The sequence below is a fragment of the Apus apus genome, chromosome 18 (genome assembly GCF_020740795.1).
Source record: "Apus apus isolate bApuApu2 chromosome 18, bApuApu2.pri.cur, whole genome shotgun sequence".
Lineage (NCBI taxonomy): Eukaryota > Metazoa > Chordata > Aves > Apodiformes > Apodidae > Apus > Apus apus.
This window is the reverse complement of record NC_067299.1, coordinates 6,926,251-6,938,919: the sequence shown is the minus strand read 5'-3', so window position 1 is coordinate 6,938,919 and position 12,669 is coordinate 6,926,251. Positions and strand designations below refer to the sequence as shown.

The 12,669-nt window shown below is 54.9% G+C and overlaps 1 protein-coding gene across 2 annotated transcripts in view; it reads left to right on the top strand.

The window, feature by feature from the left end:
* The window catches only part of CUX1 (cut like homeobox 1), a 278,864-nt gene extending 267,397 nt beyond the window's left edge, over window positions 1–11,467 (top strand). For both annotated transcript variants that reach the window (XM_051635435.1, XM_051635434.1), the window contains 6 exons: window positions 544–660; window positions 3,105–3,188; window positions 3,315–3,371; window positions 7,099–7,179; window positions 9,063–9,127; window positions 9,671–11,467. In XM_051635435.1, the coding sequence (XP_051491395.1) occupies window positions 544–660; window positions 3,105–3,188; window positions 3,315–3,371; window positions 7,099–7,179; window positions 9,063–9,127; window positions 9,671–9,731 (465 nt within the window). In that variant the 3' untranslated portion in view covers window positions 9,732–11,467. The remainder of the gene's footprint in view (window positions 1–543; window positions 661–3,104; window positions 3,189–3,314; window positions 3,372–7,098; window positions 7,180–9,062; window positions 9,128–9,670) is intronic.
* Window positions 11,468–12,669: the final 1,202 nt, after the last annotated feature.

Genomic DNA, 12,669 nt, shown 5'->3' with positions numbered 1-12,669 from the left:
GGAGCTGCTTTCATGACCTTTAGGGAGTTTATTATCAACACAACTTGGGCAGCACCACAGCAACCAAGAGACAAACCTGTTCTGCTGTTTGAAGGGCCAAAGCCTTGGCCTCCCCATCAGTGTAGCTTCATTTCAAGGGCAGGTCCAAGTCCCTGTCACCTTGAGGATGTTCTTGGCCAACTGGCACCACCTCTGGAGGTGCCATATAAAAGCACAGAGGGAATGTGGCTTGGGGTAGAACCCTAAGAGCTCTACAAATCCAAGTGCAGCTCAAAATAACCTCTTCAAAGCCAGCAGGTTGGCTTTGCACCTCCACTGGGGGCCAGACCTCAGCCCAAAGCCCCCTTGGCTGGGACAATTTTAATTGGGGAGCAATTTTAATTCAAAACCCGGAGTGGGAGGGGATTTTAATGACTAAGGGGGGGGTGGAACTGAGCCCTGGCTGGATGTACCAGACCACCCCCTCCTTCTGCCTCCCACCCAGCTAGCTCCTGTCCTGCCCCTGGTCTTGCTGCTCACGGTCCCCTTGCTCCCCCCACGCAGGAGAACCGCATGATGCAGCACACGGTGCACGCACTGCAGAGCGAGCTGGACAACCTGAGAGCTGACAACATCAAGCTCTACGAGAAGATCAAGTTCCTGCAGAGCTACCCTGGCCAGGTGAGTGGCTGGCTGGCTGTCCATCCTCCATCTGGCTTCACGGGGGACAGACAGACCCCAAGCACCATGCACAAGAGCACTGGGGATATTGCGTGTTACCCAGACGCGCCTTGCGTGGAAGCTGGAGAATGGGAGGTAACTGGGGTGAGGAAGGGTGCAATGCCTAGAGGGGCAGGTGCCCAGCCCCTCAGCCAGGAAGGTCATTTTTAACTGTGCTGCAGAGTGCCTGACATCTTGGGTGCCAGAAACTCAAACGTCCTTCCCAAAAGAGCTGCTACAAGCCCCTCTGATGCTCCCTGCCAGCAGCGTGATGCTCCAGCAGATGAGTCATGGATGCTCCTGCCCAACCAGGCAGTGAGTGGTTAAACTGGGACCTCCTGCAGTAAATGCCTGCAGTTAGAGGCTGAGAAAATTCATCCTGTCACACCAATGTTCATTCCTCACTGCCTGGAATTTCTTGTGGCCAGCAGAGAGAGCTGCTCAGCTTCCTGCTCTCCTGGGCAGCCAAGGCCCCTTCTCAAAAGAACAGAAACCAGCCCAAAACGATCCCGGTAATCCCAATAATGCCAGCAGGAGGCTGGGGAGGAGGGCCAGATTTTGCTGCAACCTGTTCTGCTCGTGCTGCATCCCTTAAGGGCTTCATCCCTGGAAATCCCTGATCCAGAGGGTCAGGCTGCTGCCTGAGGAGCTTTCAAATGCAACTGCTTCCTCAGTCAGAGCTGGGGACCCTGACCCAGGGCTTCCCTCACAGCTGCAAAGGTGACAATAACTGGGGTGGGACAGGGGTTCAAACACCAGCTCGTGGAATGGTTTGGGTTGGAAGGGACCTTAAAGGTCATCTAGCTCCTTGCTCTGCCTGTGCCTGCCCAGCCATCATCCCCTGAACCTTCTGCCATCCACGCTGGCTGGACTCAGTCCATCCTACTGATGGATATTTCCCAGCACCTGGGGATGGGGAACCCCTACAACCACCACCGAGGACCTTATTTGGTTCTTTCATTTATGTCTGAGTGATGACGTTGGGTTGGGCCCCCCGCCTCCCCCCTTGACATTTTTGCCTGTTTGTCCCACGGAGGATCATACCCACGTTTATCTGCTGCCACCAGGCAAGCCCTGCATGCCATTCCCATGATCTAAAGAGCAAAAGCCTCCGACGCCGCCGCACGGGGCGGGGGTGGGGGGGTGGGGAGTTGCATAATTCGCCGCCTAATCGGGCATGTGACATGTTAAAAATAATCATCAAAGATCATTCAATAAGGCCAGGCTGCCGGGAGTTCACTGCCCTCCAACTGGGAGCTGGGCCCTCATGGCTGGTTCCTGCTGGTGGGTGACCCCGTGGCTGGTGGGTCAAGGGTGGGTTTGCTAAAGGTCTGTGTGTGTGGCGGGGTTTTCTCCGTGGTGAGAGGCAGCCCCGCTGGGGGGGACGACCAGCAGGGTGTAGGAATGGGTGCAGAAGGACCTCAGGAAGTGGTGGCATCACCAGCAGAGCTGGAGGAGGCTCAGTGCTAAGGGGAGAGCACCCAGATCAGCACCGGAGCCCCTGAGCAGAGGGGCCGACGTCTGCCTCCTGCACGTCTGCCCAGAGGGCTAGGAGCTGGGGCTCCCATCAGACCGTGCCTGGTGACACCTCGGGCTGTCTCCAGGCTGGTTTTGGGTAGGAGCAATGTGGAATCTGTAGTTCTGATGGCATGCAGAGGTAGTGTTGGGGAAAGGAGAAGCAGGATGTGCAGCACCAGCATCCTCAGGGCTTGCTGCCTGGGAGGCTGCACAAGGGGAACTTCTGTCCCAGGAGGAGTTTAAAACCAGCACCTAAATCTTTCACTTCTTTCAAGGAGTTTCCTTCCTTTTCCCTGCCCCCTGCCCTGCTAATAACAGCTTTATGTTTAAACAATGGTTTCCCCCTCCTAAGCCACTGTCTCCCTCCTGCCTGACCCAGCAGCAAAGGATGCCCCATCCCTGGCAGTGTTGAAGGGCAGGTTGGATGGGGCTTGGAGCAACCTGGGCTGGTGGGAGGTGTCCCTGCCCATGCAGGGGTTGGATCTAGATGATCTTTAAGAACCCTCCAACCCAAACCAGTCTGTGATTCTGTGAATTCAAGGTGGGATTTGCCCTAGCCCAGCTGTTTCCAAGTGAGCAGGTGACTAGTATTTCATGGAAAGGGCAGAAAATAGGGGAACACTGGTGGAGTCCCCATGGAAGAAGGGACTTTGTTAAGCAGCCCCCGTGGTGCTTCTCCTTTTTGAAGGGGACGGACCCTGCAGGTCAGCTCTGGCCTGCACTGCCCCATCCGTTGGGGGTCATTTCTTCCAGATGAGCAGCCCCAGGGGGCCAGGGGGGCTCTGACCCCGTGCTGGGTGTCCATAAACCACTTACACCGGGCGGGGGAACAGGCACAGGCAGCTACACCAGTGCCCACGGGCTCTCCCCTGCCTTTGTTCCCGCAGGGCGGCAGCCGGGACGACACGGAGCAGCGCTACTCCTCCCAGTATGAGGAGCGCCTGGACCCCTTCTCCTCCTTCAGCAGGAAGGTATGGGAAGACCCCAGGCTTGGAGAGTGGGGGCATCCCAGAGCCCAGAGCTCCTTCCCTTCTTTTGCAAACCCTCAGTTCACCCTTGGAGCCTCCAATTCAGCATCTTGTCCCGTTTACTTGCAGGAACGGCAGCGGAGGTACCTGAGCCTCAGTCCCTGGGATAAGGCCACGCTGGGCATGGTGAGTGGGCTGCACCCCCCCTGCTGCAGCTGGTGGTGGGAGGGTTTGAGCCTTGTCCCTGGGTGAGGGACAGGCCCCATCCCTGCTCCCCCAGGCAGGGCTGCAGACCATGCTGGGGACACGCTGGAGCTGGTTTAGGAGAATTCGCTTTCATCCCTTGCCCTTTCCTTCCCCTTTCCCTGACTCCATCCCATGGTGTCCCAGGGGCTCCTGGCTGGAGTGGGTGACCCTGCCCCAACCCGGCTGGTGATGCCACAGCCCAGGTCACTGCAGTGTCAGGGCATGTCCCAGGAGCCTGGGGACAGCTTGTGCCTCAGAGGATCTCCATGAACCACCATCTCCCCCCAGCTGTGCCCACAGCTCCTCCAGGACAGTGTGATGGGCTGTGGGAGGCTCCTCTCCTCTGGTGTGTAACATGCTGGGGGGCTCAGCACTGCACCCCCAGCTTGGGCTGGCCATGGGGTTAGCACAGCCCACCTCCCAAAAATGGGACTCCCCCAGAGAGCCCCAGCACCCTGTGCAGCTGGGGAGTGGGTGTGAGATGAGCTGCAAAGGGTCCTGCTCCAGGGAGATGCTCTGCCTCAAGGGTCCCATTCCAGGGACATGCTCTGCCCTAGGTGTCCTGCTCCAGGGGACATGCTCTGCCTTGCACAGCCTGTCATCCTTGGGCACATAATAATTTCTCATCACATTCTCCCAAAAACCCTCTTCCTGGGCCCAGACCCTTCCAGCTCTGCTTCTTCCTTCCAAAAAAAAAGCATCAGGGAAAATACCAGGGAGCTGCCAGTGTCTGCAGCAGCAGAGGATTCTCACCTGAGCCATGGCAGGCAGGAAAGCTGCTGCTGCCATCTCTTGGGGGTGACTGCTGCTTTCTGAGCTAAAAATAGGGTGATTGAGAAGTTCTGCCTGAAGTTTGAATCCGTGACACGAGCGGCAGGCTCAGGTTTTGGCTGAGTTAACCCCTGGCTCTCCAGCACCACAGAGGTTAATGTGGGAAGTGCTGGTCTCCAGCAGCCACGGAATACAGAAACATCTTGTAATAAAGGCAGAGTTGTCATTTGCATAAAAACTAAGCAAATGGTACATGAATATGGATTGGGGGGGGGGGGGGTGCCAGCACCACGGAGAATTAATGAAAGGCATTTACAAAAAAAAACCAAACCTGTCTTAGGGGAGTTATTCCTTGGGAATATTTAAGAACATAATCTTGTTTGTTACAGCAGCCTCCACCGTGGCCATGAATAGCAAAGAAGATTTCAGCCCAGAATTGGTTTGGTGGGAGATCTGTGGGCTTTAATGCCAGCTTGGGAAAGCCCACGTGGTGGTTTGAGGAATGTGCTTGTGTCCATAATGAATCCTTAGCTTTTACAGTGGGAATAAAAAGCTGCTCTGTAGGAAGGTAGGATCTGTCCTTCATAAGCTGCTTTTCTAGGCTGTGGTTACTCCTGGTTTGGGGTCTTTTGAAGGTTTTCCTTGTCGAGCCCCCAGGGTCCTGGGCCAGAAGGGCTTGGACAACGAAGCTGGTGAGAATAAACGCAGGGCCCAGAGCATAAATCTGATGAAGGAAGCTTGAAGGAGCTGGGAATGTTTGGTTTGAGGAAGAGGAGGGTGAGGGGAGACCTCATCAGTCTCTACAACTACCTGAAAGGTCATTGTAGAGAGGTTGGTGCTGGTCTCTTCTCACAGGTCATTAGAGACAGAAGAAGAGGGAAGGGCTTCAAGCTGCACCAGGACAGGGTGAGACTGGACACTGGGGAAAATTTCTTCACAGAGAGAGTGGTCAGACACTGGAACAGGCTGCCCAGGGAGGTGGTGGAGTCACCATCCCTGGGTGTGTTGAAGGGTGGTTTGGATGTGGTGTTGGTGGATGTGGTTGAGGGGAGAACTTGGTAGAGCAGGGATGATGGTTGGACTGGGTGATCCCAAGGGGCTTCTCCAACCTGAATAGTTCTACGATTCCATGTTCTATGATTCTATGATCATCAGGGTCTGGCTGCTGCTCAGGGGCCTCCTCAAAATGAGGGGTTGGAGCCTGACACAACCTGGCCCCACAGGGTCAGTCTTTCAGGATAGACCTTGCAGAGCCAGAGAAATGGGTAAACTTGCAGACCAGGGTACTAGTGAGGTTTCGAAGATGCCCAAGGAATTTCCATGTTCCTGGCTGCTCTCCAAAACCCCTCAGGGCAACGTTTGGCCGTCCCTGCTTTGGGGGTGCTTTGCTTCAACCCCAGGAGCACTCTGTGCCTTCCCAAGGGCCACCAGTGCTCCTGCACCCCGTGGCCTCTCCTGCAGTGCTGCCCAGCACGTCCCTGAGAATTGTGCTCCTGGGGGAGCAACAACCAAGGGGGTGAAGACCCTCCCTTAAATACAGATATCTGTGACAAGTAGAAAGGGCAGCAGGGCAAGCTGTGGGACCCCAGGGACCTGCCCAGACCACCAGGTCCACCACAAGCCTCCCCCATGCAGCAGAAGGGCTGTTACTGGGGAGAGCAGCTGCGTTTCAGCACGTAGCTTCCAAAAATCAATATCCCAGCAGTGACTGGCATCCTGAGAGCTGAGAGTTTCCAAGGTTCTCAGCCATCACCTCAGCGTGGCAGAGGGTGTACAAAGCTTGTATCAGTGATTGTGTGGCCAGCAGGACCAGGGCAGGGATTGGCACTGATGAGGCTGCACCTCAAATCCTGGGATCAGTTCTGAGCCCCTCATGACGAGAAGGACATGGAGGGGCTGGAGTGTGTCCAAGGAAGAGAAAAGGAGCTGGGGAGGGGGCTGGAGCACAAGTGTGAGAAGCAGCTGAGGGAGCTGGGGGTGTCCAGCCTGGAGACCAGGAGGTGAGGGGAGACCTGCTGGCTCTGCAGCTGCCTGAGGGGAGGTTGGAGCCAGGGGGGTTGGTCTCATCTTCCAAGGAACAAGTGGTAGAAGCAGAGGAAAGGGGCTCAAGTTGCACCAGGAGAGGTTGAGATTGGATATTAGGAACAAGAGCCAGGATTTGGGCAGGGCTGTGCACCAGGACCAGCACTCGGGAAGGCCAGCACAGCACTTGCTCAGGGCCCTGCTGAGGAGGAGATGCTGCAAATCATCAGTTCTTCCAGCTCATCAATTAAAAATGCACGAGACTTAATTACTGCCAGGGTTTCTCTCCAGAGCGGCGCGGAGCCTCAGGCAGGCACCGAGTCCGGGCTGGCACGGGGGGGAGCAGCCAGAGCCAGTGGAGGAACCTGGGTGAAGGTGGCTCAAAATGAACCCCTCCCCCAGAGAGTTTTCAAGTGGGGGAAACCCCATGGTTTGCAGCCCTGGATTCCCCCTGATTTGTGCAATTTGGGGCGAGAGGTGGTGCTTAAGGATGTGATTTGGCCCAGGACTCGGTAGGGTTGGCTTGGTGTTTGGACTCAATGATCTGAAGGGTCTTTTCCAACTGGAATGATTCTGTGGTTGATTGGTCCTGTGATTCTGTGTTTGCTCCTGTGATTCTGTGATTGATTCAGTGATTGATCTCCAGTGATTCTGTGGCGGATCCAGTGATTCTGTGTCCATTTATGGTTGTCACCTTGAAGGAGAGCGGCTGCTCGGAGACAGGCACAGAGGGGTGGCAGAGCATCCCACCTCACCTGTTTATGTAGGGTCTGGCCCTGCTTTCAGCCAGGGTCTCTTGCAGCCTGTGCACAGGGAGGGTTGGTTTCCACTGACCCACATCAAAACAGGATTTTCCATCCTGCTCTTGCTGCAGGGAAGGCTCATTCTGTCCAACAAGACAGCTCGTACCGTTGCCTTCTTCTACACCCTGTTCCTGCACTGCCTCGTCTTCCTGGTAAGTGTGGGGGCCACTGAGGGGTGGGCACCCCAATAAAATATCAGCAAGAATCCCATCCAGCAGGGATTTTTGGTCTTTTTAAGATATTATGCCAAGCAAGTGCATTGCAGCTGGTATCTTACCCATTCCAGAGGCAGCTGGGAGCATGGGCAGCACAGCTCAGAGGAGGCACATCCATGCCAAGAAATATCCCAGGGTGGGAATAGCCACCCTGGGATGGACACGGGGTTGCCCAAAGGCAGGAGCTGGAAGTGGCCTGTGTCCCCATGTGGTGCCTGCAAAACAGCTGCAGGGCCCTGGTGCCACCAGGCTGGGAGCTGCCGTGGGGTTTGGCACCATCCTGCACATGGGCAAGAAGCCCTGCCCTTGGCAGGCAGCAACACTGTGATTAATGATTGTGAAGTGAACAGTGTCAGAAATTTTAGGCATAAAATACATCCCAGTGATCCCACTTTGCCCATTTCTGGACCATGTGCAATCCCACCTGCCCTTTCTGGGTACATGATTTGCTGCCTCTCCCAGTGATGAGCCCTTGCTCTGCATTTCCAGCTCTGCTTCTCCCCACAATTCCCACTTGCCCTGTGGTTCTGTTTTCCTTTAGTTTTCCAATTTCCCAGACTGCACATGAGGTTTGGAAGCAGAGAAGTAGAGGTTTGGTTAGGAATGGAGGCTTGAACCAGCCCCAATCCCCTGGGAGTCCCTGGTGGTTCCAACTCCTCCTGTTCCCTTGCTCAGTTTCTGAGGGTTTATTTATCGTTTCAGGGTGTAAAAAAAACCCAACAAACCAACAACAAACTAACTAATAAATAATTAAACAACAAAACAAGATGAAAGACATATCAGAGCAATATTTCTATCCTGATCCTCTCAGAGCAAAACCAACTTTGTGTTATTTTGGTGAGGAAAGGCGCAAAGAAAAAGTTAAAACATCATTAAACTTTAAAGCTCTAACAAAGCCAAAAAAAAAATTAAATAAATAAGTAAGATTCATAAATATTTCATGGCTGGAATGATCTTACTGAGGTAGACACAAAAGGGCCTGAAATCCAGCACCCAGTGTTGCCTGAGCTGGGTGTGCCCCACTGGGACCCTGGACTCCATCCCCATGGTGGGATCGATGTCGTTGCTGCTCATCCTGAGGAACAGGATTTGTGGTTCCAACCAACCCTGATCCAGAGGCCTGTGTTGGTGAAATTAGAGTCTTTTCTCTGCTGACAAGATAACAACAGGTTACAAATCCCCAAGGCTTTAATGCCTCAGCCTGGGATGGGAGGGCTTCTCCCTCGCTCCAAAACCTCCCCACCTCCTCCGACCTCCGTGAAATGGAAACCTGGTGGCACGAAGGGGAAGAGGGACAAACCCCCCAGTGATTTTCCTACAACCTGTCCCAGAAACACATCCCAGTCTGTGTGCAGCCTCGAGCATGTCCCCCTGTCCCAAGCCACTGCAGCTGGTGGCAAAAATAACCTTCTGGAAAAGGTCATCCTGACTGTCCCGAGGGCAGCTCCTGCTGGGTTTCTGCCCACTGGAAATGCCAGGCTGCAAACTGGAGTGTACTGGTTTGGGGGGTTGATGCACAGGAGCCACGGGCACCTGCAGAGCACTGGAGCAGATGGTGGCAGTGGCTGTGGGGAGGGGATGGCAGGGACAGGGTGGCAGGGATGGGATAACAACAGGGGCAGGATGGCAGGGGTGGGGTGGCAGGATGAGGTGGCAGGGAGGGGATGGCAGGGGTGGGATGGCAGGGGTGGGATGGCAGGGACAGGATTGCAGGGGTGGGATGGCAGGGGTGGGATGGCACAGTGCTGAGACAGGCTGCTGTGTGGGCAGGCAGAGATGGGCCAGGTGACAGCAGAGCTGATGGGTTTCTTCTTTTGCAGGTGCTCTACAAGACAGCCTGGAGTGAGAGCGTGGGCAGGGACTGCGCTGCCTTCTGCGCCAAGAAGTGGGTGTGGGGGGTGGGCTGGGCTAGACCCTCCCAGGGCTCCCCTGGGTTTGGTGGACAGAACATGGTGGTTTCCAGCAGATCTTTTGGGCAGCGCTTGGTGCACCTCTGATCCTGGAAGCAGGGGCAGTTAATTGGGATTTAAACCCTTAATCCAATGAGGATGGGGGGATGAAGAAGTGCGTGGAGCTGGGCATCCACCTGCCTTCAGTCAGGTGTTTTCCCAAGCCCTTCCCATGAGGAGTTCCTGGCTGGGTGAGGAAACCTGCTAAAGGCAGACGGGAATTTGGAGACTGGGATCAGGCTCATTCCTTGACTCCAGTTATCCTGTGATGCCAGTTATCATAGAAACATAGAGTGCCAGGTTGGAAGGGACCTCAAGGATCATCTGGTCCGACCTTTCCAGGTGGGAACACGGTTTAGATGAGGTGGCCCAGCACCCGTTAGCCTGGCTGGTGTCAGAAATGAAGTGGCTCCTGCTCAGCTGCCCAAGTGCTTCTGACTGTGCCAGGAGGTAAGGTGGCTGTGCTCTTCTCTCCCCAGGTACGCCGACCATGTCCACAAGTTCCACGAGAATGGGGATGTAGGTGACATGTGGCAGTGACAGCGGGACGTGGCCCCACCGGCCCCTCTCACATCCCACGGCAGGATCTGTCCCCTCACCAGCCCAGCTGCTTTGCTACAGCTTTGCTTTCTGCTTTGTAGGACCATGCCCCCCACCCTTGAAAATCAAAAAAGCCTTGGCTAATGGAGAGTGGGTTTGCAGGACACGGGGTTTCCAGCCTTCCCTGCCTCCCCAGGAGAGGCTGCAGCAGTACCCGTGTCCTCCTGATGGCCCAGAGAGCTCGGTCTTCACCAAAATACCTGGAAAATGCAAGAGGAGGGGCACTCCTCTCAGAAGCAGTCTCTCTTTCCAGCCTGTGTAGAGTCCAGTGCACCACTGGGTCAACTAAATTTAGGCAGAAATGGGGAGGAGGAGAAACCAACCTCCTGAACTTGCGTTTTCACATGTTGTGGTGTTTGAGAATTCCTGTTTTGCTCCGGTTGATGGAATTTTGGGAAGGTGAGCAGTCCTGCCTGGCCCTGGCAGAGCAAGACAGCAGCAGGTAAAAAATCAACCCCCCCAAAAAATGGGGTTGTCCAGCACGTTGCCTCCTTGCTGCCTGCCAGGTCAAACGAAGCTGTTGCTCAGCTCTGTGCTCCAGTTGAAGGGCTTTCCAGGACCTTCTGCAGCCCCTGGTACCACATGGCTGAGCACCAGCAGATGCTCTTCTTGGAGCTCTCTGCTACTTCAGACATAATAGGTGTGAAGGGAGGTGTTGCTGGTCAGGACTGACCTCACAGGGATGCTCCAGACCCTCTCCTCACTGAGGTGTTTCTGCTGAGCAGCGGGTGCCCTTCTGGGTGCAGCAGCTTCACCCAGGCAGCACCTGCCTCCTACAGGGCTTTACTCACCCAATCAGTAGCTGATTTGCTCAACATCTGACCCCTTTAGGAAACCACAAGTCAAATCAATCAATTGCTGGTGGTGGGCTTGCTGGGTGATGATCACTGGGTTGCAAACTGGGGTTGATTTGGGGGAGACAGAGGTGATAGGAGAGGCTCTGATTAAAACTAGCAGGTGCCAGCACCCCCTGTTCCTGCCTCAGCTCACTGTGACCACATGGTGCAGGAAGATATGAGCTCATTAGCGTGGTCCTCAATTAAAATTCCCCTCCGAAGACAGGAGAATAGTGTTGCTTCCAATTAATATTTCATTGCAGGTTCAGATCTAGTCACATTCCTGCTGCTGGGAAGCCGGGGTCGCTAAGGGAGCGTGGAGGCAGCCACAGGCTCCACATCTGCCACCCCAGCTCTATTTATAGGAGCTGTGGCCCAAGGCAAAATGTAAAATACTCATCAATTGAAGGGAGGGATAAAACCCCAAGGGACCAACCTGCACCTGTCCCACTCAGCACGGGGTAAACTGAGCCCATCTGGAAGGGAGGGACTTGCTGGGTGAGATACCAGTGAGGGGCTGAGGGGGTGACACTGGGGTGCACCAGGGGACCTCTTCGTGAGCTTATTGACTTCTGATGTGGAGGAGATGAGGGGTTTGTGGTGGAATCAGTAGCTTGGAATCAGTAGCTCAGAAACGTGATCCAGGGAAGGGTGGGCTGCTTGTTGGGGCTTGGTTGGGGAAGGTTAAATTGGCTTTTTTTAGAAGCTGTATGTGGTATCTTGGAATTGCAAAACTTCTGCAGCTATTCACACTCGTACTCTTCATACATGACTTAAAATAGATGGTGAGTTCTGTGGGACAAATAATCAAATAAACTTAGACATGCATTGACTGGGTCACTTTTGTGTTTTGCTTTTTTTGAAGTGGGGATGTTGGACTTTTGATACGAAACAACTGAGAAATGCCCTGCACCAGACCAAGGGCAGAGTGTGTGCAGCTAATTTTAGAAACCCATTACAGCAGCTAAAGGCAGGGATGTCTCGCAGCGCCGGGAAGGGCAGGACCTTTGTCCCCACCTCCCGGAGCCTTCATCCCTCTGCCGGTGAACACCAGGATCCCACGGGCCAGGTGAAAATGCTCCCGCAGAAGGAGGGACCATGGGAGCAGGGAGGGGTTGGAGCCCAGGCAGCCTCCACAAACCCCATCCCCCCCTGTGGCTGTTGGTAAAGGTGCTCGGGTTGAATGGTGGAGATTTACCTGGCTGATTTGGGGGGGTACTGGTCATAATTCCTTCCCCCTCCCTCATCCTTTTTTTATTGCTTTTCCAGCCCAGCAGCCCCAGGCAGCCCCGTCCTGGTGGGACCAGGTTGCTTTGCAGGCTCTGACCTTGTCTTTTAGCCACAGCTTCTTTCTGCTGAGCTCAGAGAGTCAAGGGGGTCTGGGGTGAGCCCAGAGCTGTGCCCTGCTGTGAGGGCCTGAGGGGCAGAGCACTGTGCTGGAGGTTTTGCAGGTTCCCCCCCTAACCCCGAAACCTCCCAGGCTTTACTAGACCCCTGGCCCTGGAACTGCCAGTTTTCATCTCTCGGGCAGAGCCATCACCTCATTTCACGCCAAAAAACAGGACAAATGGAGCTATTTGTCCCCACGTGTCTCCAGAGGAGGGCAGGGGTTAGATGCAAGGGGTTGTTTTCTCTTTTAATCTCACTGTTTCTTGGCTTCCAGGAACTCCTCTTGTCACTGCCTGGCACAGGGACACTTGTCTCTGCCTCCCACCCAGGAGCAGCCACTGGAGAGAGGGGCATCCTGCACTCAGGGCATCCTGCACCCCCAGGGCATGGCTGTGAGCACTGGCAGAGCTTGGGATAAGACCACTTGCTCCTCTCAGCTATTGTACAGCAGCTAAGGGATGTCCAGATGTCCTGGAGAGCCAACAACTGCTGCTTCCAAGAGTCTGGCTTCAGCTGCCAAAAACCCTCTGTCCGGAGGCAGGGAAAGCCCGAATCAGGAAGGGCTCTCAGGTCAGCACCTGCCTTGGAGATGTGGCCAAGTTTTTGGAGCTGCTTTCTGGTGAAAAGCTGGAGGATCTCAGGGCTCTGGGGGA